The sequence below is a fragment of the Syngnathoides biaculeatus genome, chromosome 10 (assembly GCF_019802595.1).
Source record: "Syngnathoides biaculeatus isolate LvHL_M chromosome 10, ASM1980259v1, whole genome shotgun sequence".
Lineage (NCBI taxonomy): Eukaryota > Metazoa > Chordata > Actinopteri > Syngnathiformes > Syngnathidae > Syngnathoides > Syngnathoides biaculeatus.
The window spans coordinates 3,900,909-3,927,297 of NC_084649.1; the positions used below are offsets into that span (position 1 = coordinate 3,900,909).

The 26,389-nt window shown below is 42.1% G+C and overlaps 1 protein-coding gene across 17 annotated transcripts in view; it reads left to right on the top strand.

Moving 5' to 3' along the window:
- Nucleotides 1–1,936: 1,936 nt before the first annotated feature.
- itpr1b (inositol 1,4,5-trisphosphate receptor, type 1b) overlaps nt 1,937–26,389 on the top strand; it is a 135,008-nt gene continuing 110,555 nt past the window's right edge. For all 17 annotated transcript variants that reach the window (XM_061831424.1, XM_061831426.1, XM_061831428.1 and 14 more), the window contains exons 1-9: nt 1,937–2,117; nt 3,012–3,125; nt 15,222–15,292; nt 21,665–21,780; nt 22,769–22,855; nt 23,258–23,416; nt 25,369–25,467; nt 25,987–26,070; nt 26,149–26,295. In XM_061831424.1, coding sequence (XP_061687408.1) covers nt 3,034–3,125; nt 15,222–15,292; nt 21,665–21,780; nt 22,769–22,855; nt 23,258–23,416; nt 25,369–25,467; nt 25,987–26,070; nt 26,149–26,295 — 855 coding nt within the window. In that variant the 5' untranslated portion in view covers nt 1,937–2,117; nt 3,012–3,033. The remainder of the gene's footprint in view (nt 2,118–3,011; nt 3,126–15,221; nt 15,293–21,664; nt 21,781–22,768; nt 22,856–23,257; nt 23,417–25,368; nt 25,468–25,986; nt 26,071–26,148; nt 26,296–26,389) is intronic.

Below are 26,389 nucleotides of genomic sequence, written 5' to 3' on the forward strand. Positions count from 1 at the left end.
CCGATATTTGATTTTGTTCAACCTTCGATACACTTTGGAAAGCAAGATCGCAGTTATCGAGGATCGCACGAGTAGCTTACACGCCTGTTCTAAAAATACAAAAAAAAAAAAAATTTTTAAAGTACCACCACTTAGCAGTGAACTGTATTTCCCTTCTTTTGTGGAACCTAGTATATAGTTCACAGGTCAGTATTGTCTGCATGACAAAACCATAGAGGAGGAGTGGAGGGTGACAACCTATGAAATCATGATTAGGAGATGATTTGTCTCGAAATATTTTGAGTAAATTTGTTATTTCAGAAGTGTGTCTCCAAATGACAGGTCTTTGTATGAATTAGTACCCCAAAAAATAGCTCTCAATTTCAAAAATGGTTCGTGTCACCTGTTATAAAGTAATTTGATAACTATAACCGACGGCATTTCATCTGAGAGACAAGAAAGTGGCCCGTTGTCAAGAATAACATAACAGGCATCATAGATGCACTGTACAATATTTTGATTAGATCATTTAAAGCGTTGACATAATGTCCTTAAGTACAAATCATACTCTTCCTGGAAAACATAACCATATACAGTATGCGTCCATTAACGTCACTATATTCAATGAGAGAAAATGTTGTCTTTTGAGATCTTAAGTTAATGAAAATTATGTAAAGACTTTTTCCCCTGAATATCACAGATGGGGTGAACTACACTCTTTCCACATTTGAGTCATCTATTCTATTTCACCTTTGTTTATGGAAGAGTGTGCTCCAGTTACAGCAGAGTGTATAAAACTGAGATTTTAATGGGTCAGCTACAAATAGACCAGATCACCCAAACTTAAGGCAAAGGGTGCTAAATCTTACATCACTTCCATAGTCTCCTGGTTCTCCAACAAACCAAACATGACAAAATAAAATGACAAAATGCCCTGAATTTACAGCCTTTCACTGGTTTGACATGTGCACAGCATGTGTGCTTCTGTTTCTGACGTTATCGACAAAAAAAAAAACAAAAAACAAAAAACTCTTGGGCCATTGGGTTGTATGTAATCAGAGTCAGATTTGAACAAACTCAGCTCTCTTGTCACGTTTTTCATGATTCAATTAAATTTGAACTTTATCAACATATAGGTTCTTTTAGTATTTTCTGAGCCACTTATCCTCACAAGGGTTGTGGGAGTGCTATTCCACCTATATTTGGGCAGGAGGTGCATCTTAAACTGGTTGCCAGCCAATCGGAGGGCACATGGAGACAGACAACAGTCGTACCTACAATCACACCCGGGGGAAATTTGGAGTCCTTAGTGGATGCATCTTTTTGGGAAACCGGAGTGCCCGAGAAAACCCACGCAGGCACAGGGAGAACATGCAAACTTCAAACAGGCGGGCTGAGATTTTAACCTCAGTCCTCAGAACTGTGAGGCCAATGCACTGCCATCTGCCAGTGGTTCTACAACTTTGTGACAGACAGGGCACAGCAGGTAAGGATGGAGTACACCACCTCATCCACATTCACCATCAACACCGAGGCATCCCAAGGTTGCGTCCTCTCCCTACTGCTCTTTTTACTCTACACGAACGACTGCACCTCAAGGCTGTCAAACTCCTGAAGTTCACAGATGACACCACAGTCATCTGGCTCATCACCATCTTTGGGGGTGATTCTGTTTCTGATTTTGAAGTGGAAAAAAATCCTTAAAGGGCTCGTGTATATCTCGTTGTCTCGTTGTTTCAGTTAGTGCTCTGCCCATCAAATGTATCAGGTGCTTATTTAAAAATATTCTGAAATGTACACGTTTACCCACAACGTGCATATTTCAACGTGCTCCAAATGGACTTTTAATTGTGGCAATTTACTTGACAGCGTTTAAAAAAAAACTACATTTCCCATGAATCACCATTGCAGTATAAATTTCTAATAAAGGGGCGGTCCACCATTGACATGTGGAGGAGTAAAAGCGGATTGTAACCGAGCAATTTTCCAGCTGGAAGAACGTTCACTCGCTCCCTGTACCTGGACTTTCACCACCATGGGGACTTAACCGGGGATAGCACAGTGGAATTGATCCTGTCCTGACCCGATTAGCATTCGTTTCCTTAGCTGGTTTGCTGCCTTCCCTTAATTTTGTCCAGGTAATGGTGTCCCCACCTTTCAGTTTGTTTGAGCTTTAGTATCCCAGTGAAGGAAGTAGACCATGGGCTAGTTTCCATCTCCGACACTGTTATTGTTTTTGAATTCTATGTCTTTATTCCAGTATGTGTGCGTGGGCGCGCGTTTGTGTGCGTGCGCGTGCGTTTGTGTTTGTGTACGATTGTATTAATAAAGAAAAAAAAAATACAGGGAGCGCCAGTTGTGAAAAATTGAACCAAGATCAATTTTTTCAAGATCACAGTTGGACCGTGTCTGTATTTGTGTATTTATGTACTTATGTACTGGGTATTATTTAATGTTGACGGGAAATCTAGAAAGTTGCGTCACGAATGTTAAGACTTTATTTGTTCCTCTCCGGTTACTGTTATTGGCTATTATGTTTTAGTTTGCCCTAATATCACAATCCATACGCTGCAACTAAAGATTATTTAAAATAATCAATTAATCTGTCTAATTAGTCAGATGTAAACATTTTTAAATGTTACATATTTTACATTGAATATTTAAAAAAAATTAAATTTCCAATGCACAAAACATACATTATGTTTTAGTTACCAGTTTTGATATATATATGTGTGTGTGTGTGGTGTGTGTGTGTGTATGGTATGTATATGTGTATTGATGCCGTGTCCTTGACACCTATATGTGGCATGAAAAACACCAAAAAAACACTCTCTTAGTTTTCAAATGGATAGTATAATCGAATTCATATTTCTTTAATTTAAGAATATCTCTATGTCTTTGTCATTAAAAAGCAACAACAAAACATTTAGTTTAGTAAAATTCCCAAATCGTGCTTCACTACTGCAAACTGTTCCACACTGGTACTTGGAAGTAATCTGATTGTGGTTATCTACTTCTGGTGGTCTTTTCAGGCGCCGTTGAAAGTGAGAAGCTATGTCAGAAAAGATGTCCAGTTTCCTCCATATAGGGGACATTTGTTCCCTATATGCAGAGGGCTCGACCAGTGGATTTATCAGCACCTTAGGGTAAGAAACGTACCCACGATGCCTAGGAATGAATGTTGTTGGATGTTTGGTGGTGATTGGAGGGGACACAAGAATGGCAGCCACACTTCCGTCAGACTGCCCCAGGCAATTACTCGAGTTGTAAAGCATCTTGTATATATGTACAGTGAAGAAAATAATTATTTGAAAACTCTGCTATATTGCAAGTTCTCCCACTTAGAAATCATGGAGGGATCTGAAATTTTCATCGTAGGTGCATGTACACTGTGAGAGAGATAATCTGAAAAGAAAAATCCAGAAATCACAATGTATGATCAGCCTATACCAGCTGACTTTCGGTGAGAGGCGGGGTATACCCAGAACTAGCCGCCAGCCAATCGCAGGGCTCATATAAAAAAAACAACAACAACAACCATTTGCACTCACATTCACACCTGTGAGTCTTCAATGCATATTTTTGGTATGTGGGAGGAAACTTGATTACTTAGATAAAACCCTCGTAGGCATGAGGAGAACATGCAAACTCCAGATAGGTGAGGTGGGATTTGATCACGGTTCCCCAGAACAATAAAATTAACCAAAAATAAAATTGTTCACAATTTGATACAGACTAGTACACATGTACTGTATGTAAAGAGAGATGATTAGGTGGTGCTGTAATTGTGTGAAACAGTGATGCAGGCACTTTAGCCTGCATTTTTTTTATATTTGCCTTTCTACATTTGCCATGGAGGTGAGTCTTTTCACTTCGACAATAAATGGCAGACTGTCCAGTCCACATTAATTCATGTGTCATTTGTTCTATTAAACCCAAAACGTGCCTAGTTTATTGTATTTAAATGTTGTCAAAATATGAAATGAAAAATGAGTCCTCAAAACTGAAGTAAATTTTAATTATCTAATTGACTTGGAAGTTTTAGTAACAAGCATTAGTAAAGATACGTTAAGCCTGCTGCTAGGCCTGTCTTGATAGTCACAATATTGACTTATCAAAAAATAAAATGGACTCAATAAATTGTCATTGTTCTGGTGAGCCAGCACACGTATTACACAGTGATCAAGTTGGATGACTGTGTCATTAGCCTGGAGTGGGCTCATGGAATGCTGGGGAACTCTTGCCGGTGATGACTCCCTCCAATACTCCACTCACTGTGCAAAACCTAGATACAGCTCATAGAGACACTCAAAGAATGTTAACTGTTTGTTGTGTTTGCAGGCTAACTTGGTAGCTCATGAGCTAATGACTAGCCCCATAGTTGACGAGTTCAGAATTTAAAGAGCTCACTCCACAGTGGAAATGTCATTTAAAACATTGGCCGTTTGCTCTGAGTTGTAATGTGTTTATGGTTTGTGTGGGTGGCAAGCACGCTGACGTCACTGCGGCCATCCCACGTGCAGTTTGCCTTTATACTCGAGCAGAACCCACGCACGCTCTTTTGAAAGCGTGCTGCAGTTCTCCTCCAAGTCAGAAGTGTCGCTACAGCTGGTATTGACTACAACATCACAGGGTGGAGTTTCCGCTACATTTTGTGACCACTTCCGGCAGCTGTTTGTACTTTCTGGAACAAGGAACATAGGAAAAATAATGACGACCGTGCAACATTGCTTGCTAGAATAAATGGACCTAGATGACCAGTTGATGCGTTAAACTATACTGCGAAATCAATCAAGAAGGCAGTAGCGTAGGTGGTATGCGTGGCTGAGTAGCTGAGTAAATAATCACAGTTTGTGACAGAAACAGACCAATCACAAGAGATAATCTCCGTGGCATTCAGTGCACGGTGACAATTTCTGCCTTGTGCACGTCAAGTGTTACACTGGGGCTGTGTGGCCCAATGTGTCGATCAGGTGATGCAATGCGCGCGCACAAGTATAAAGAGGCCTTTAGTCCCCAATTAAACACACAGGGACATTAACTGTTTATTAAGCATAAGGTCAGTGGCACGCATTATTCAGCCAATAGTTGAATACAGCTAATGTCAAAGTATATCTAATTGACAGGCGAAAGGCTCGTCTTCACTGGACCAACCACACATGAAGACTTTTTTTTTTTTGTCTTTCTTACTGAAATCATTTCAAATAAGGACCTCTAATCAACTGTTTGCATGTGAGGGGATGTATTGTGATCGGGTGTGTACATGTGCACAATTCAGAACAGATGTGTGCAATATACTGTTTCGTCTTTAAAAATGCATATATATATATATCATGACAGGCCTGCCTGCTGCACACTGAAGCTATTTGCTGAACAAAAATTCTGTATCTTGTGGTGCCGTCACGAACCAACGGTGCACGGGCGGACCCGAATGCAGTACTCCCAGACGAGGACATGATGTTCAGTGGGTTTTATTATAAACGAAGGTTGTACAAGACAACACAGTCCAAGAAAGCAGGATCCAAAACACAGGAAACTGTCCGATAACTTTGAGTCAACTAAAGAGCATAACCAAAAGCGTGGCTGGACTATAATGGCGCAGTGGCGGAGTAACCCTGGATGTGGGAAAGCATACTCAACGAACTGGCAAAAACCAGTGACAAAACTCCAACTTAAATACACTGTCTAATCACAGTGCCTTATGTGACACAGGTGTGACTGGCGACAGGTGTCAGAGATGAAACCGCTCAGTGCGGTGGTGGCCAGGCCATGCCCCCCTCCCCCCTGGCCGTGGTCCAGCCCTAGCTCATGACAAACTCCCCCCTTAAGGCACGGATCCCAGATGCGACAAAACCAAAAAAAAAAAAAAAAAAAAAAAACATGACCAGGGTAGGGCAGAAGGGAGCACGGGGGGCACAAATCCCCCAATCCCAGTACGTCTGGTAGCCAGGTCACCCAAAACGAGGCGTCCGGCTGAGCAGGTGAGGAGGTCGGCCAGGATGCCAAGCACAAGGGTCCCTGCGGGGCGATTCGGGAGGATGTTCTCGAGGAGGAACACAAAGGCGAAGCAGGAACCAGACGGGAGCAGGTGACGGCTCCGGATGAAAACCTCCCAGAATGTGGCCGTGAGGCGGTTGTGGGGCGGTCGCTGCCAAGGCTTGGTCGTGAGGCGGCCCTGGAATGGTTGCAGCTGAGAATAGGTCGGGAGGCAGCCGGGGATTGGTCGCCATCGAGGCTTGGTCGTGGGACAGCCGTGGATCGGACGCGCCGAGGCTAGGTCGGCAGGCGGCCGGGGATTGGTTGCCAGCGAGGCTTAGTCGTGAGGCGGCTGGGGATCGGTAACCCTTAAAGCGTGGTCAGACGGCCGCGGACCGGTCGGCATTGAACCAGGAGAGGGAGGCGACCATTTTCGAGACAGGGGCGTGAGACGACCGTATACTTGTCGCCGTCAAGATAGGACCATGAGGCTGCCGCGTGCCGGTTGCAGTCGAGACAGGAGCGGGGGCCGGCCGAGGACGGGTCGCTGTCAAAGCAGGAGCAATGGGCGGCCGGAATGTAGGACTGCCAAATACCTGTTGATGCTGGCACCGGAACGAAGGGGCATCGTGATGTCGCCGCCGCCTGGAGAGGAACGTGGGGTGGCTGACGAGCTGTCGTCGCCACCTGGGCAGAAACATGGGGCGGCCAACAAGCCTTTGTTGCCACCTGGGCAGGAACGTGGAGCGGCCGACAAGCCTTCGCCGCTGCCTGGGCAGGAACGTGGAGTGGCCGACAAGCCTTCGCCGCTGCCTGGACAGGAACGTAGAGCGGCCGATGAGCCTTCGCCACTGCCTGGACAGGAACATGGTTCAAAGGAACATGGTTCAGTTGGAAGTCTGTCGCCACTGCAACGTGGGTGTAGCGTGGCAGTGGGTCAGTTGGCACCGCAACATGGGCTTGGCTTGGTAGCGGGTTGGTTGCTACAGCGACGTGCGCTTGGATTGGTAGCGGGTCATTTGCTCACGCGGTGTGAGCGTGGTTTGCCAGTAATTCAGTCGCCACTGCGACCTGGACTTGGCTTGGTTGCGGGTCGGTTTCTACCGCAACGTGGGCTAGGCTTGGTAGCAGATCAGTTGCTACTGCGACGTGGCCATGGTTCACCAGGAAGTCTGTTGCCAACACAACATGTGCTTGGCTCGGTAGCGGATCTCTTGCTACCGTGACGCGGGCGTGGCTTGGCAGACGGTCGCTCGTCACTGCTGCACGGGCTCAAAACAGCTGTGGCCATCCCAGGACGACAATGTCCAATTGTCGCTGAGTCCCATCCACAAGATCCGCAATTTCAAAGATTGACGACTCGGAGCCCACCAACTCAGTCATCGGTGAAGAGTTGGGGGAAGTCGCCTGAGAGTCGGCCGTCGCTGGAGCGGAATGCCGGCTTGGTTGTCTTGGTCGCCGCGTTACGGGAGACGCCAGGCGGCACCCTGCTTGGGCGTCTCCTGTGTCCGCCATGCGGAGGACCCTGATAGATGGCCAAACTGGTTTTGAAAAAAGGATTAGAGGAAGAGGACTTGGATTCATCGGGCAAAGGCATACAGGAGCGGGAAGCGTAGGACCACGAAAGAAACTCCTCAAGACTCATCACCGGGAGGGAAAGTTCAAATTCATTGTCCATTTCAGAATCGGGCAATCGGTCATGTAAATTTAAGTCTTCCTCGTAATCCGAAAAAATCTGAATCTAAAACAATAGGTGGTGGCGAGCGGGTCGTGGTTGGGACGTTCTCATGGTACACGGGCAGTGCGGGAGGCAAGGTAGAAGAAGATGAGATAATGGAGCCCACCCGGATAGGAGATGGTTGAACCTCAGGCAGGCGGCGTCCCTTTCGACGTCCCCAGTGACTCCGCGTCTTCACTGCTGGGTTCTGTTCTGGCCAGTTCATTCTGTCACGAACCAACGATGCACGGGCGGACCCAAATGCAGGACTCCCGGAAGAGGACATGATGTTCAGTGGGTTTTATTATAAAACGAAAGTTCTGCACGACAACACAGTCCAAGAAAGCAGGATCCAAAACACAGGAAGCAATGTCATGACTATGAGTCAACTAAAGAACATAACCAAAAGTCTGACTGGAATATAATGGCGCAGTGGTGGAGTAACCCTGGATGCAGAAAAGCATACTCAATGAACTGGGAAAAAGCAGTGACAAAACTCCAACCTAAATCTAATCACAGTGCCTCATGTGACAAAGGTGGGACTGGCGACAGGTGTCAGAGATGAAACCGCTCGGAGCGGTGGCCAGGCCAATTCCCCCATGGCCATGACAGGTACCACTGTTATTGCAGGGGTGTGCAGCAATATAAGGCCCCTCAAAAATGTTTAATTTTCCTGTATTATGGTGGGCTTTCCATGTGAATTGTGTTGTGGGAGTTAGAAAACCTGTCAATATCTGTTTGTCTTGAGCATTGCAGCACATCTCCTTCACATAGATCAGTTATCAGTTCTGGCTTTCACCCATTTCCAGCAGCTGTTCCAAAAATCTTAATCTGTCATGGTCTAGGTTTTGGTTAGATTGGTTTTGTTTCATGTTTTAACAACAGGAAGCTGAACTGGAGGTGGCAGAAATGAAGATGTTGAGGTTCTCGCTCGGAGTGACCAGGTTGGATAGGATTAGAAATGAGCTCATTAGAGGGACAGCCAAAGCTGGATGTTTTGGAGACAAGATTCGAGAGAGCAGACTTCGATGGTTTGGACATGTTCAGAGGCGAGAGAGTGAGTATATTGGTAGAAGGATGCTGAGGATGGAGCTCCCAGGCAAAAGGGCGAGAGGAAGACCAAAGAGAAGGTGTATGGATGTGGTGAGGGAAGACAGGAGGGCAGTTGGGGTTAGAGAGGAAGATGCAGGAGATAGGCTAAGATGGCAAAAGATGACACGCTGTGGCGACCCCTAACGGGACAAGCCGAAAGGAAAAGAAGGTTTTGTTTCATGTTTTCCTGTGTTCCATGTCTTGTGTGTTCATTGTTATTGGTAATCACCTGTTCTTGTGAACCTCCTACGTTGTATTGGCCAATCAGCTCCCTCCAGCCACTCTTGTCCAGATCTTTCTGTGTATTTGGCTCCGTAGTTTCTTTCAGTTCTTGTCAGTCCATTGTTATTGCGTGTCTGCGTCACATCAGTTATATCACCAGTCATGGTTTTTTTTTCCACAGTTGCAGGTTTATTTGTTTAGGTTTAGTTGCCTTTTCTTGAAAATTTAATATTTTGAAACTCCTGACTTGCCTCCTTGCTTCCCTAGACTTGGGTCCTCCGCGTTTTTTACCTAGCCTCCCTCATGTTCTCCGGCCCCGCCATGACAGAATATGAAAACGTCCCACTTTTTGCATGGTTAACATACTCAACTGAAGTTTTACCCACTGAGCAGGGTTGAGATGGTCTTTGTTGGTACATTTTTGTTATGTGTTTCAATTGCCAAATGAAATTGCAAATTACAAATGCTACACCAATTTCACCTTGGACTTTTTTCCTTTAATGCGGTTGACTTTTTTCCGTTTCTTCCATTCGTTTTATTGGAAAGGTTACATATTCGGTCCTATAATAATCATCTGTTATTGGGAATCATCAAGCATTTTTTAAATCTGCATATTTTCCCTAAATTTTGGTTGATCTCCAAAGGGCACTCACATGAATGACAGTTTGTGGATAGTCAAAAGGTTTTTAATTTAACAATACAGTACTGGCTCATTTTGCGGTCATTACCAGTCACTCACATTTGAAAAATGTATGGGTGTGGTCAGTCATGCCCCCAGATATAAAATTACGGGTGTGGTCCACCAATCAAGCCCGCAGATATAAAGTTGGGGTGTGTTTTTTTTTTTTTGTAATTATTAGTGTACCATTTAAAGAGCGGAGCGGGGGGCGGTGTCAGGTAAACTAGGAGGTAGAAGTAGGCTGAGCAGCAGCTCGTTTTTAAAGACCGTGTGCTTCCGTGTTTAAAAAAAAAAAAAAAAGACATCAGGCTGTGGTTCATGACCTCAGTCGTCATCATCTTGCCAGGTCACTTGTGTTTGCCACTCACCAGTGGCCTCACTGCTCTTAGAAAACATGCTTTTCCACAGTTCAATTCTGTGTGTCACACACCATGGCAACAAATGTGCAACCTTTTTGAAGACAGCCTCATGTCAAAACTCATTTGTCAATTTTTGCATCCGGCACAGTTCTGCTTCATAATCATTTACCAGCATCTGCTGCAGGGAGTGCTTTCTGTTAATTAGTTGAGGATGTGACTAAAATAGGTTAATTATATCAGGCGTTGTTTTCACGAGTCACTGATGGGGTAGTGGTACACATGCCTGAGTTTGGTGTGGGCAGCATGGGTTCAATTCCCGCTCAGTGATGTTGTCGATTTGCCCAGTGACTGCCGACCAGTTCAGGGTGTAGTCCGCCTTTTGCCTGAGAGTAGTTGGGACAGGCTCCAGCACTATTATGAGCCTCGGGAAGATAAGTGGCTTGGAGAATGAATGGACTGATGCATGTTGTTTACAATGCTGAATGAGATGCCCGAGAGAGGTGATATTGCTGAAACTTTCTTGGCCACTGGTGGCACACATGAATCTGTGTCTTGTAACTATTTTTAAGTGATAATTGTTGCGGCAGGGTGGCGCAGACATAGAGCATTGGCCTCACAGTTGTGTGGACCGGGGTTCAGTGTGGAGTTTGCTTGTTCTCCTTGTGCCTGTGTGGGTTTTCTCCAGGCACTCTGGTTTTCTCCCACATCCCAAAAACATGCATTCACTGGACACTCTAAATTGCCACTAGGTTTGATTGTGTGTGTGCAATTTTTGTCTGTCTCCATGTGCCCTGCGATTGGCTGGCAACCAGTTCAAGCTGTACCCTGCCTCCTGCTCTATGACAGCTGGGATTGTCTCCAGTGGTACTGGGACCCTCGTGAGCATAAGCGGCTCAGAAAATGATTGGATGGATGTTAACTTGTTTTGGTTCTTCTCAAGATTAACAGATGACTTCTTAAACCCATTTTATTCATTTGGCAGTTGCCAAATGTGAATCTGCCCATTTTGTTTGAATCGATCAATGATTTAGCCTGGAGACTCAATTGATGCGTTTTCCTACTTTTATTGCAAAGGTTTTCTTGTGATGATATGGGATGTTCTCTGTGCTACGGTACAAAAGGACAGAACTGATTGGGTGAAATGGAATCATATATATCCTTTTCTATATTGCTTATCGTGTTCATGGTCATTGGCAGCTGGAGCCTACCCAACTCGAAATTCCGCGAAAAGCACATTACAACTTGGATTCGTTGGTAGTCAGTCTTTTTGAATTATTATTTATTTTTATTATTTTTATTTTTATTTTATGATAATCTATTTTTGTTAAAATTTAGTCGCAAATGGTTACAACAGAGTGCTGTCTACAGTATGAGAATGTGATATAAGTCTAAGGTGCTGGTCAGAAGTGTTCTCCAAGTTGTCTCTGCAGACAGATGTGTACAGTGAATTTAAGATAAAAAGTGACATGAATATATAGCAATGTTTTAGAGATGTGAAGAGAGAGTTCTGCACTTTTTATCCATTATTTCATTTTACATTCCATAGTCTCATGATTTCATCTCATTTCTGTGTCCTCAAACATCCATCCATCCATCCATTTTCTGAGCCGCTTATACTCACAAAGGTCACAGGAGTGCTGGAGCCTATCCCAGCTATCTTCGTGCAGGAGGCAGGGCCCTCCATGAACTGGTCACCAGCCAATCATAGGGCACTTACAAACAAACAACCAGTATTTGTCTTGATTAATGCATTGAGATGTTTCGTACCCATTCAAGCTTTAAGGGAGATCAGGTCTGATCAAGGGACAAACTTTGTAGAAGCCAAGGATGAACTCTCAAAGGCTTTAAAAGACATGGATCGAGTTGCTACTTATTTAGCAGAGAACCAGTGTGACTGTTCTGAATATTCCGGATGACAGTCATATTGGAGGTGTACAGGAGTGACTGATTCAGACAGTGAGAAGTGTGATGACTTGAGTCCTATCCAAGACTTCTGGGAGATTGGATGGTGCTTCCTTGAGAACGTTTTTCTGTGAAGCTGTGTCAATAATAAACAGTCTCCCACCCACTACAGACAGCATGAGTGATCCCAAAAGTGAAGAGCCACTTATACCAAACCATTTGCTCACCCTGAAAACCTCTGTTCCTCTTCTCCTCCAGGAAAATTTCTCGCGGAATACATCTACGCCAAGAAGAGGTGGCGCAGGTTATAGTACTTGTCAGAAAATTTTTGGGGTAGGTGGAACAAAGAATATCAGGCAAACATCACTGACAGGCAACGATGGCAGTCTCCATGACGTAATGTGAAAATTGGAGATATTGTCATTCTCAATAAAGAAGCAACTACTCGCAATGTATGGAGATAGGGAAGAGAGGTGAATGTCCAAACCGATTATGATGGTTTGGTGCGAAAAGGCACCATACAAATGGGGAACAAAAAATTTGCGGAAAACGGTAAAAGGCTCACTAATCCATCCATACTTGAGCATCCTATTCACAAACTTGTTGTGTTGGTAGAAAATAACAGATCTGGAATTCCGATTGATTAGGTTCAGCCTACTTTTTTCCAGTTTTCCAGTTATTGTTCTAGAAATTACTAGATTTGTTCAAAATGAGACGTGATCATAAATCATTGTAATTTAGTGGGAGTCCAACTGTTGAAATGACAGGTTTAATTTTATATGTTATTTTTCACATTCAAATGCAAAATAGATTTAGATTTCATGTTGGCTACTAAATACGATGTGAATTTAAGACAATAGATAGTACTTTCTTCTTCTTTTTCTTTCGGCTTGTCCCGTTAGGGGTTGCCACAGCGTGTCATCTTTTTCCATCCATGCCTATTTCGGGCATCTTCCTCACTAACACCCACAGTCTTCATGTCCTCCCTCACCACATCCATCAAACTTTTCTTTGGTTTTCCTTTCGCTCTTTTGCCTGGCAGCTCCATCCTCAGCACCCTTCTATCAACATACTCACTTTCTCGCCTCTGAACATGTCCAAACCATCAAAGTTTGCGCTCTCTAACCTTGTCGCCAAAGCATCCAATTTTGGCTGTCCCGCTAATGACCTCATTTCTAATCCTATCTAACCTGTTCACACCAAGCGAGAACCTCAGCATCTTCATTTCTGCTACCTCCAGTTCTGCTTCCTGTTGTTTCTTCAGAGCCACTGTCTCTCATCCGTACATCATGGCTGGCCTCACCACTGTTTTATAAACTTTGCCCTTCATCCTGACTGGTACTCTTCTGTCACATAGAACACCAGACACCTTCCACCAATTGTTCCATCCCGCTTGGACCCATTTCTTCACTTCCTTACAACACTCTTCATTAGTACTTTATTATAAATTCTGAAATGTGCTACACAATATTTTGTTACACAAAAACGATGTGAAGGCATTTAATTGTGAAGGTGTATGATCACATGACTGTAATTTAGTTAAAAGTTGTTTGGAACTGTGGGTAAGAAGCGGGAAGATGTTAAGGACAGATGCTGAAGCAGGAACCCTTGATGTGCACACGTTTTCACGATGTTCTGTGATTTCATGAGATCTTTGATGGAGGAGAATAAATGAGAAAATGTGGACTTCAGTACAAAGATTGACCTTATTGCCATACCAGTGTAGCTACACAATCATTTGGACTTACATTCACACCTATGGGCAATTTAGCAAAACAAATTTCTTTGTTTACTGCATTTCATACACAAGTCAACTCACTCAATGTGCTTTATATGATTAAAGGCATTCAAATACTTAAATAGACATTTGAAAAAGTACAATTAAAACTGTTTTTACTATAAGAAATATCACTGAAAAGTGGCATACCTCTAAAATGCATAAGAAAAAAGAAGAGTTTTTAATCTGGATCTGAAAACACTCACACTCAGGGCTAACGTCACTTGTGTTAGCAATTTTTCAATTTTTCTGCAGCATAATAGCTAAATGCTGCTTCACCATGTTTGCTTTGGACCCTCCACTCCATTATTCCACCTGGGTTAGATGATCTCACACCCCTGCTGGGTTTGTATCCTGTAAGCATTTCTTTCATGTTTCATGCGCCGTATTCAGGACCTAAACCATTTAGTGTTTTAGAGACCAGTGGAACAACTTTAAAATTTATTCTAAAACTTACTGGAAGCTAGTTTAAAGACTTTAGAATTGGAGTTATATGCTCTGACCTGTTTTTCTGGTTACAACCTGAGCTGCAGTATTCTGAAAGAGCTGCAGCTTTTTAATGCTCTTTTTGGGGAGTCCAGTGAGAATACCATTACAATAGTCAAGTCTACTTGAGATACAAACATGGATGAACTTCTCCTGGTCTGCTTGAGACAGGCCTTCACTATAGATATGTTCTTCAGATGGTAAAAGGCAATTTTAGTAATTTATTTGATATGAGTGTATCAGAACATCAAGGTTTCGGACTTAAGTCTTTGCTTTTTAAAAATAGTGAGTGAAGGTATTTACAAACAGCAATCCTTTTTTTCTTTCTTGCCAAAAACAATTATTTCACTTTTCTTGTGGTTTAGTTGAACGAAATACGGTCCGTGAGAAAGATGGCTTCTGTAAACTGCTCTGCGATACAAAGAAAGTTGGGGGCCACTGATTGAGAGTATAGGTAGGTTAATTCTAACGTGCTTGTTTTTGGAATGTTGGAGGGAGCCACAGTGCTCAGAGAATACCCCCGCAACTGCGAGGGGAACATGCAAACTACACACAGGTGGGGCCAGGATTTGAATCCCAGTCCTGAGAACTGTGAGGCAGATGCTCTGACGATTAGTACACCGTGCCGGCGTTCAAAAGCTTGTAGTACCTAAAATATCATTGTAATTTATATTGTATTATTCATGGGTCAACCTTTTTGGTCTCTTCAAACGGACTATGAGCAATTAACAATGAATGATGTAGAAATACCTGCCTACCATTCCTCGGTAAACTTTTTAAAAATAAACCTGAACTTCAAATCAACACTGTTATTTTTAATGCTCTTTGACATTGAGTCTCTAGGGTTCTGTACTTTTTAATAAATGTCACTCTAGAGGAACCTGTGGAAAGTACAGTAGTTCATTTGTAAATGGAAGCACAGACAATTTTAAAGCTGGATTTATATATATATAATTGAGAATTGAGACTGTGGGGTATTTTTATTTTTTAAAAACGGTTAAATTGATTATTAATTTTGGAAACTTTCCTTAGGCTTGTGGATGACCGTTGCGTGGTTCAACCTGACACAGGGGACCTCAACAACCCACCCAAGAAATTCAGAGGTAAGGCAGGAAGCCAATCAAACACGTTCGTTACCTTAATAAGTCAAAGTTTGATGAAGGTAATTCCTGATTCTGAGTATAGCATAGCAAGCAAGTTCCAATTGAAGATCAATGACCGTCTTTCTCAGGATATGCCAGTTAAGGTATTGATTGAGTTGTGAATCAGTCCTTTTATGTTGCTTCTATTTGGCCAATCCTATCTATTAACACCCCAATTGTGTTCATATTCATTAGCTTTTTCAATCACTTGTGTTGGTCCAACCCTGGTTTCAGACGTCATTCACAAAACTAAAATAGCTACAAAAATTCATTTGGGAATTTTTAAATTGGCTTGCTACCCGCTGCACCTATGCAACCAACATTTATAAAAAAAAATAAAATGAAAAAATAAAAATTGGGTTGTGAGTGGGTGGGTTTGGCTGTTAGACAGTCTTGCTTGACAGCCCTCCTCCCCACCCCTTGCCTCATTGGTCTTCAAGATTTTAAATGCGCGGGGTAGGGCCAAAGGACTGCCAGTTGGGACCTGGCATGAATAGTAAGAGGGTGTAAAGTGTTTTTTACCCTTAGATACGTGGTGGTAATCCTGATGTCAAGCCCCCGGGCTGGATGGCTGCTTGGCCTGTGGCTCCTCCCTGGGTTCCCATCTGAAGAGTTCTCTAGGGGCGTAGACCATTGATCAAATGGCCAAAGGCCTGCGACAAGGCTTTGTGGAAGAAGATCAACATGGATCTCTGTAGCATTTTGGAAGGGATCAGGGGCACCAGTACAAAGAAGCTGGAAAGGACGGGTGATCTCATTTATACGTATGGGGCAGAACAATTTGGAGTAGCGGAAGGAAAACAGGTTGCCCCAGCTATCCCCCAAAAGTCCAGAAGGCAAAAAGAGATAGATCGCCTGATCAAGGAGAGGAGGCAGCTGAAGAAGTTGTGGAGGAAGGCCACAGGGGAGGAGAGGGCATAAACCTGTTGCAGGAAGAAATTCAGGATAGGCTGGCAGCACTGAGGAGACCTGAAAACCTTAGAAAAAAAACGCAGAAGGAAAGAGCAGGTAAGATCACACTTCTATAAAGATCCCTTCAGATTTGCGAAGAGTCTCTTTGCAAAGGAAAAAAGCGGAAGTCTCTCTTTGACGAAAGGCATCTTGGATGAACACCTGAAAAATTCCTGCACAGATGACCGCTGTCATGAAGAAGTTATGCTCCCACCGGATATCCCACCAGTCGATCCACCAAAGCACGAGCTGGACATCAATCCACCCAGTTGGGGTGAGGTAATCCATATTCTGCGTAGAGCAATGGCTGCATCAGCTCCCGGTCCCAATGGAGTTCTATACAGTCTCTACAAAAACACACCAAATGTCCTGTGATTCCACTGGAACCTAATGAGTGTTGTGTAGCATAAGAGGGAGATACCAACTGCCTGGCGTAGAGCTGGGTGAATTCTTGCCCCAAAGGAGAAGGACTCATCAGAGATTGGGCAGTTCTGACAGATCAGCCTCCTAAATGTCGAAGGGAAAATTTTCTTCAGTGTGCTTGCTCATAGGCTAGCAGAATACCTGCAAGGTAACAACCTGACTGTACTTAGATTGTAGTCTAATACGGGTATTAAGTATTGTCTGTCTGCCCTCCTTTCCCAACAAATAAAGGACATCCTCCTGTCCTTGGGCTGGGTGAGGATTAGGGGTGGGGAAAGGGGTGGTATGGCGTGGATGGGGGTGGCTGGGCGAGTGGCATTAGGTCCCTGCCGCCACCACTGGGTAGCCTGCCCTCATCGAGGGACGTGTCCTGTCCACAGGATTGCTCTAAACTGGACCCATGGTCCCGGTCCAGTCCTTGAATGATTGGGTGGGGTCCTGAGCTTCCGCATTGCAGGCACATTTCTCCCAGTCTTTTTGCATGCACAACAGTGTGAATTCACTCATGTATACGCAAATTGCTTATGTGTCCCCCACTTATATTCACATTCTATGGACGTCTATAATTCACTTCGTCAATCCCACCACCTTTCAGTTGGATAGCTGGCATCACGATCCTTGCATGTTTCTTCTCCTGTCCTTGTTGTGTACTATCTTTTCCCATCCTTCCTTCACAGGGTGTAGTGCAACCTTCTTTTGTGTTGTCTCATGCAACATTACATATCTACAACTCTGTTTTAGATATATAATGATTTACTTTTCTCACTTTGTTTACAGTTAGCACGTTCATTAGTACTCAGTGCCGCAAAGCATGGTGGGAGCACTGCAAAGCATGCTGGGAGGAATAGTGTTTAAAGTGCATGTTTTATCAATTATTTCTCAAGTCATTCTTTTATTTGTTTTATCATTTGCTATTCTGTTTATTGTGGTATGATTATTTTAGTTTTGATGTCACACCGTGTACAACATCTTCAGTAATGACCTGCCTACCGAGGCAGCGTGGTGGGGAATGCAAGTTTCTTCTGCTTACAAATGTCCATCCATCCATTTCCTTCACCACTTATCCTCACAAGGGTCACGGGGAGTGCTGGAGCCTATCTCAGCTGTCATTGGGCACGAGGCAGGGTACACCCTGAACTGATTGAGAGCCAATCGCAGGGCACATTGAGACAAACAGCAACACTCACAATCCCACCTAGAGGCAATTTAGAGTGTCCAATTAATGTTGCATGTTTTGGGATGTGGGAGGAAGCCAGAGTGCTCGGAGGAAACACACGCAGGCACGGGAAGAACATGCAAGCTCCACACAGGGAGGGCTGGGATTGAACCCGGGTCCTCAGAACTGTGAGGCCAACGCTTTCCAGCTGTTTTACCGCGCCGCCCGCTTACAAATGTAAAAGCAATTATTCCTCTCTGCCTTGTGAGCATAATCAAATTATAGCTTACATGCACACTAAAACATGTGCTAGCACACATACTAACAATGTAACCAATGTGTTAAAGAGTACTTAATTGGACCAGTCACACTACAATTGTGCACATAAAGGATGGTGTCCATTTTGGAGAGTATTTAAGACTTTTAAGTGCAACTTGTGGTTGCAAAAAATAAGGTACATATCATACATTCACAGATTTTCGGATTTTCACAGGGACCGGGAACCGGGAACAATTTCTTTGTTCATTTATTCATGTCAGTGAGGCATAGTGACAGACAGAACAAATTAATGGTCTTCTTTTAGATGGCAGTAAGTACTATACATACTCGAATTAGTGTATCCACTTTTTATGACAAATTTGGTTTGTGGGTGTGCCAGGAGATTTTTTTTTTCACTTGGTAAATACTTTCCTTGGCTCCATAAAGGTTGGAAATCACTGCTCTAGTCAGACAATGTATTCTCATCGGTCAGGTCAAACCAGCATTACAACATGACACAAATAATGAGTGCTAACCTACGGTAATAAAATTTACTTCATAAACAGGACAATTTTATAGCATGTTTCCACAGATCATCGGGATGATTACGTACAACCATTATTGCTAGCACTAGCTTGCTAGGCTACATAACTATTTGTTGCCTGGTTGCAAGCCGTATCATGTTAAAAAGATGTGAACATACCTCAAATAAGCCTTACACCAGAGGCCACCAACCTGAGGGCTACTTCGTAAGCACCGATTGTATGAAGGGCTACTTGACCTGTTTGCCGTTAACTTGCAAAATAACAAAACTCCTTGTACTTTAAAAATCTATAAATATTATTATACAACATTATTTTAAAAATGCCATTAATGTAAACAAGTGAGATTCCAAGTTTAAAGCATAAATAATTATTAGAATAACAATTTGTGACTTGTGCTATTTCTAGAACATACCTTGTGGTCCTTGCGGGCAACCATGCGCCCGCTTGCACTGCGTTGGTGACCCCCGCCATATAAAAACGTCCACTCTTGTCCTGAGCACCGGTGACCACCAACACCCCCCCCCCCCATTTCTTCCTATAATACAGTCGGTGCGATCCACGGTAACAAGTGTATCCATTCACATTTGAGTGGACAAGATAAAGCCCAATGATTGTAAAAGACGGGATGCGATGATATCAGAATACAAGATTTTGTCGCAGTAGTCTGACATCGTGAAAAAGCTAATTTGTCTTGTAGTCTAATCCGGGTATTAAGTATTGTCTGTCTGAGATGTGTTGTCTGTCCCATCCCGCCAAGATCCACCCATCCATTTTCAAACCTGCCTATCCTCACAAGGGACGACATAGTTTTAAAAAGTAATTCTATTGGCCTTCAGATATTTACAGTACTATGTCAAAAGTCACGTGACAGGACTACAAGACTAAAAATAAACCCGCTTTTGTATTCAAGTGTACTGTGCATGATGGCAATGCGGAGTAAATGTGTAATGATGTCATTAAAGGTCCACCTGATCAGCATAAAATACTAATAATCGCACGATACCAATCTGGCTGATAAAATGTGTCTGTGTGTATGTATAAAGAAATTCATAAAATAAATGGGGTACATTTACTATGTAAAGAAGCTTTGAACTTACGAGGGCTTTTACAATCCGGCTTCACCCCCACACAGCAGTAGTGATGAAGGTTGCCTTGGCTTCAGGAACAGTCATGAGTTCTTCAATTGGAGCCTTGTTGGTTCGACTTGCACCTCCCTCTGAGACATTCAGTGCTCCACCTTGTTCAAGAATGTCCTGAAAGTCTTTGGGGGTGAGTATACAACCAGCAAACCTCTGATTATCAGACAGATGAGTTCTGATTATCAGACAGATGAGTTATGGTGCCTCGGTTAAGTCAAAAGGCATATATTTGACTGTTCAAGTCAAGCTCACTGTATTTATAATGATTGGGTGCAATCATTGTTGTCCAATGACTTTGTAAACATGTTGTTGTAGAACAGTGGCTCTCAACCCACCACATTTTTGATTGACCCTTAGGACCCTCTGACTTCAGCATTGCAAAGGGGAGCAAGACACCTTATTAAAATGTAATGAATTACGCTTGTGAAAAGATGGAATTAGAGGAAAAGAAAGTCCTGTACCCTGCGTAGTTTAACTAAACACAGTGCTGAACCTCATTTGAGGTAAATCATTGTATATAAACTAATATGATCCATCCATCCATTTTCCAAGCCCCTTATCCTGACAAGGGTCACGGGAGTGTTTGAGCCTATCGCAGCTGACTTTGGGCAATTGTCATGGTCTAGCCCTGGCTGTGCAGCTGTGTTCTTGGGATGGAACTCATCATTCGTCTTCCTCCAAACACGGTTAGTGGAATTATGACCAAAAAGTTCCATTTTGGTCTCAGCTGACATCCAAACTTTCCCCCATGACTCCTCTGTATCATCCAAATTTTCATTGGCAAACTGAAGATGGGCCTTGACATGTGCTGGTTTAAGCAGGAGAACCTTACGTGCCATGCATGATTTCAAACCATGACGTCTTACAGTTATAGTTACCTTGGAAACGGTGATCCTAGCTCTTTTCAGGTCATTGACCAAGTCCTGTCGTGTAGTCCTGGGCTGATTCCTTTTTAAGGATCATTGAGACCCCACGAGGTGATATCATGCATGGGGCTCCACTACCTGAATCTCACGGAGATTGACCGTCATGTTTAGCTTCTTCCATTTTGTAATGATTGCTCCAACAGCGGACCTTTTTTCACTAAGCTGCTTGGCAATTTCTCCGTAGCCCTTTCCAGCCTTGTGGGGTTGTACAATTTTGTCTCTGGTGTCTTTGGACAACTCTTTGGTCTTGGCCATGTTACAAGTTTGAGTCTTACTGATTGTACGGGGTGGACATGCATCTACGATGAAAATTTCAGACCCCTCCATGATTTCAAAGTGGGAGATCTTGCAATATAGCAGGGTGTTCAAGTACTTATTTTCTTCACTGTATCAACAGTTTTCACTAATATGCCACTGATACGTTACTCTAGTCTCTGTTCATCAAAAGAATTCTAAACTAAATAAAATCCCCCAAAATAATTGCAAAAAAACTCTAGTCATTGGAAGAAATTTAAAAATCCATGGGTAGAGACACTAGATGTTATCTCTTAACTAACAAACCCTAGTTTGTCCTTCAACACTATTACTATGGGTCCCACATAAAGATGGTAGAGTCGAAGGCAGATGCATTACTCAAGAGGTTCAAGTCATGCTGATTTGATTTATACAGTATAGTGCCAATTCACAACAAAATTATCCCATAGCCCTTTACAGAATGAGTTCACAGTGTGTCATTATTTTATACAGAATGAGAAAGCTTTTTAAAGACAAGACAACTTTTCTAATATAGCTAATGCATTATGTCTGTTCATCAATCAACTTATCCTTAGTAAATTCCAAGATATATAGTATGAGAATAATTTGCATTGTTGTGGAACACTCGCACACAATCAACAAACTAATATTATTTGGCTTCTCTTGTCCTCTCTCTCTAGATTGCCTTTTCAAACTGTGTCCCATGAACAGATACTCAGCACAAAAACAATTTTGGAAGGCTGCAAAACCTGGAGGCAACACCACCACTGACACTGTTCTCCTCAACAAACTCCATGTAAGATCTCTCCTCACCTTACACTGAATCTGCCGTGGTGACCACTCTTGGTTGAACAAGTAGTGTATTTTAGCTGTCTTTGACCTGCATGAGAAATGTACTTATACACAATTCATTCTGCATTAGATAGAGCTGCAGAATCAAATAAGTTTCAGTTCATGAGTTGCATCAAACTTGTGTAAGAATATCTTCATCCTAACCAAGTGGTTAGGAAGTCCATCAGACCCTTAAACATGAGTGTAGAACCTCCAACTTGACTGGATACCCCCAACATAATTTCAATGTGGTGTATATTTTTATTATTTAGGCAAGTGTGGCTTATGTAATGTGAACATTTTTCGTGTTACAAAAATAATAGTAAAATCACTGTTTAGTTTTATGTAAGTATTAATTATTATGAAGAAATCTCAAGACTATCAAAGTTGATGCACCACTTTTCCAACATTTATTGAGCTAAGACACCCATTTTTATAACAAAAATCATAATAATAATGATCTTGTCTCAATTTAATATCAAATTGATGAATTGAACACAAACATTATACACTGTACACATGCATGAAGCCATGAATTATTTTTATAGGATGTAACAGTGTTTATGTTTACTGTGTTCTACTTTCTGCCAGCAAATAGAAGAGATTTTAACTGTTCTTCCTGCCTCTATATGTTGCATGCATTCATAGAATCATAATCAACTTCATTGGCCAAGTTTGTAACAACACACAAGAAATTTGTCTCCGGTAGTTGGTGCTGCCCTAGTACGACATAGATGTTGAGTATTGAAAACAGAACAAAGACAGATTTGTAAAATAATAAATAATAATTGTGGGAAAAATGACCCAAAAACTACTTTTTTCCTGCAGCACATGATATTCTCTCATGCCACATAATGGCATCCTAGTAGGGAACCACTGCTATGAAGTATTTGATTTTTACTCTCGATTTTCTTGATTTTGGGTGTAATTTCCCCCATTTCTCTTTGTTGTAGCATGCGGCCGACTTGGAAAAGAAGCAGAATGAGTCTGAGAATCGCAAGTTGCTTGGATCGGTCATCCAATATGGAAATGTCATTCAGGTACGTTCCAAAACAGTGGGAGCCAATCTTCAAAATAGCACTGTATGGATTATAGTTCAACTTCTTAGGTTAATCACTCACCTCATCTGTTGTCGCGATGCCTTAGTTTGTCAAATCTATGTTGTTTCACACAACATTTGTCATATTGGATGAAAGGGAAATCGATCCATGCTGTAGCATTTATCTCAGGAAGCATCTTTCGATAAAAATCAATTGTTGAATTCAAAGCACAAACAAATCTAAAACTATAATGGAGATGTTTATTCTCACTAAATTGTTCTGTTTTTATTTATCAGGCTGTGAGACATTTACTTCAAAGCTCCAAGTTGTCTGTTTTGTTTATTCTCGCTATTTGCAGTAGTTCGTGACAACAGACTTTTTTTTTTTTTTTTTTGTCTGAAGCTGCTGCATTTGAAAAGCAATAAGTACCTCACAGTGAACAAGCGTCTACCTGCGCTCCTGGAAAAGAATGCCATGAGGGTGACTCTGGACTCTGCAGGAAATGAGGGGTCCTGGTTCTACATCCAACCTTTCTACAAATTGCGGTCCCTGGGAGACAGTGTGGGTAGACTAGGGTCTGGGCCTCAGTCAAATTATTATCTCAGGGCTGAAATGTCCACTTCAATTCTAAGGGAAAGGACGGCTAAATTTATATTGTACTTTGGTAAGTAGATAAATATACAGTGGTACCTCAATTTACAAAATTAATCCGTTCCAGAAGTCGTTTCGTAACGCAACACTTTCCTAAGTAGAAACTCATTTTACATGTAAATAGCCAAATCCGTTCCAAACCCCCTGCCGCCAAAGCCAAAAACAAGCATTCAAAGTGTACATAATGTAAAAAATAATACAAAATGATGTTCATTTACCTTTGTTGTTGAGGAATGATGTGAAAAGAAGGGTGAGTGACAAGGCATCACGGGGGACGGAGGAGTAGTAGGCAGCACACTAAAATTAATAAACTATGAATAAAAAAAAAACCCATTAACTTTCAATGTTTTGTGAAGTACCAATCGGAGGATTTTTGCCTTTAAGGGCTTTTAATAATCTTATGGAAATCTTCAAGACAAACGCCATCTAAGTGAGTGATAGCCTGACGAGTTAACATTTTCTGGATGATTATTTTATATCCTGCATGGCTTTAAAACCAAGATACAACACAGGATCTTTATGTTCGGTGCAATCCAGTGCCATTTTTCTCCTTTCATATCCTGAATTTCTTTCGTGACTACAGACAATTTTTTTTCCGGGGAGGCTTTCCGGAACCTGAAACTTGAATGAGTAGAGACTTTTGTAAATAGAGGTACAACTGTATTAGGCTTTGTCAAAATCATCATTTGGTATTTATCTAGTTTTCTGTTTGTTTATTTTGGTGAATGGGTATCTTTCCGCCGGAAAAGGAAAAAATAAAGTGCATCCCGAAGGACTGAAAAAAAGGTTATGGTATGAGGGGTTAATTCCATGAATAATAATAATAAATAATTTTCTTTATTTTTGTCTTCAAAAAATTTGAAATACTGTTTTTATACATGCTCTGTGCTGGTTGGTATGTGACAATATGACAATGTTCTACACCAGTGCTCCACTGATGGGGCACATAAAGTTAGTAAAAAAAAAAAATGACACCATTCATTGTGCTTCTCTGGGTTTTCTCCGGGTACTCAGTTTTCCTTCCTTGCTCCGAAGTCCACTGAGGACTAAAATTTAATCCAGGGTTTACCCTGCCTCTTGCCCAAAATCAGCAGGGATAGATTTTAATTCAAGAGTGACCCGGAATGTGGGATAAGCCATAGAATATTGGATGGGTGGATTGGATGAATGGATGGATTGATGGATACAATGCTCTATACTCGGTTATTGGTGTATCAGAATGACTTTGAAATCATTTTTTAAATGTAAACGACCATAAAAATGAAACAATTTCTTTATTGCTACCTCCAGCCAGAAAATACTCCAAATGAATGTTTAATTTAACTCAAAAACTTCAATTATTGGTGAATATTTTGGTGCTTAGCTGTAATAATTGTTCTTTTTTTTTTCCCTGAGGAAGTTAAAAATAAACAAACCACTGCTGTAAGCAGTTACAACTGTGCCATTGCATAGAAGAGAACTACCTACTCTGAAGAATCGCCATACATACTATAGATAGGGACCAGAGTACCCTTTACTGTTCATCTTGAAATAATTTACCTGTTATTAATCCCTAGATAGCACGCTCATATTTATCAAAATATTTCATACAGTATATTGTGAGAGAGGATGTCCTAAAATATTTTTTACACAAAAAGGCTTAACTGAATGGAAAAAAAAAAAATCTATCCAATGTGTCCTAGCAAACAGTAGTGTTAATGATCATGGCTACAGTATGAGTACTCTTGAGCTCCTGGATGTTGGATCATTTTATATAATGTGGTACTGTAGAAACAAAAAAACACAATGTGGAGATAAACAGCACTATGATTTGTGAAGTGTGGCTTAATTTTGTGTACGGTTTCCCGTCTCCCCTCCTGAAGGTGGTGATTGGAGACAAAGTTGTTCTTAGCCCTGTGAATGCTGGGCAGCCTCTACATGCAAGCAGTCACCAGCTAGTCGACAACCCAGGATGCAATGAGGTGTGATTGGATTGTGATTCAAATATTGCTTAGGATGTATATTCATTCATATTACTTACGATGCACATTTTCTAAAATGGCAAAGTATAATGTGCCAGTGACGTAAAAAACAGCCTTGTCGAACTTAAGTCCGGCACTATGGTTCTATGAATGCCGCATGACCGCCAGAAGGCATTGCTGAAAGCACTGGTTATCCGTCTGTGCATGCACAGTCCAGTTAGTGTAACCATTAGTTTGTGAAAAGGCACTTGAGTAAAAAAAAGGAACCGAGCCTCGTGTGACACCGAAACTTAACCCATTCCTGGTCACCAGGGTCCACGTAATACTTGAACATCGCATGCGTGAGAGGACTATTCAGTGTTTTCAGGACCGCTTTCTGGTGTTAGCAGGGATGAAATAGAATTATCAATATACAGTATTTGTATAAAACATCTTAATCTATTTCTAGTGTAACTAATACATTTGCTTAATTAATAGGTGGTCTGTCATGCATTGTTTTATGTCTTATCCTTTGTCTAGGTTAATTCTGTAAATTGCAACACAAGTTGGAAAGTTGTTTTATTCATGAAATGGAGTGACAACAAGGAAACGATCCTCAAAGGGGTTGGTACATTGTGCTTACTTTTTTTATGGGCTACAATACAGGGATCACTTTCCTCTAAAATATATTTGCAATGGCAGGGAGATGTTGTTCGATTGTTCCATGCAGAGCAGGAAAAGTTCCTCACGTGTGATGACCACAGAAAGAACCAATATGTGTTCCTGAGAACAACAGGCCGCCAATCTGCCACATCTGCCACTAGCAGCAAGGCGCTCTGGGAAATAGAGGTTAGTATGTTTTTTTTGTTGTTGGTTTTTTTTTTTTCCACAAGATGCGTGTAGCCTAATCCTGACGAGTGAAAAGTATTATTTACACTGGTTT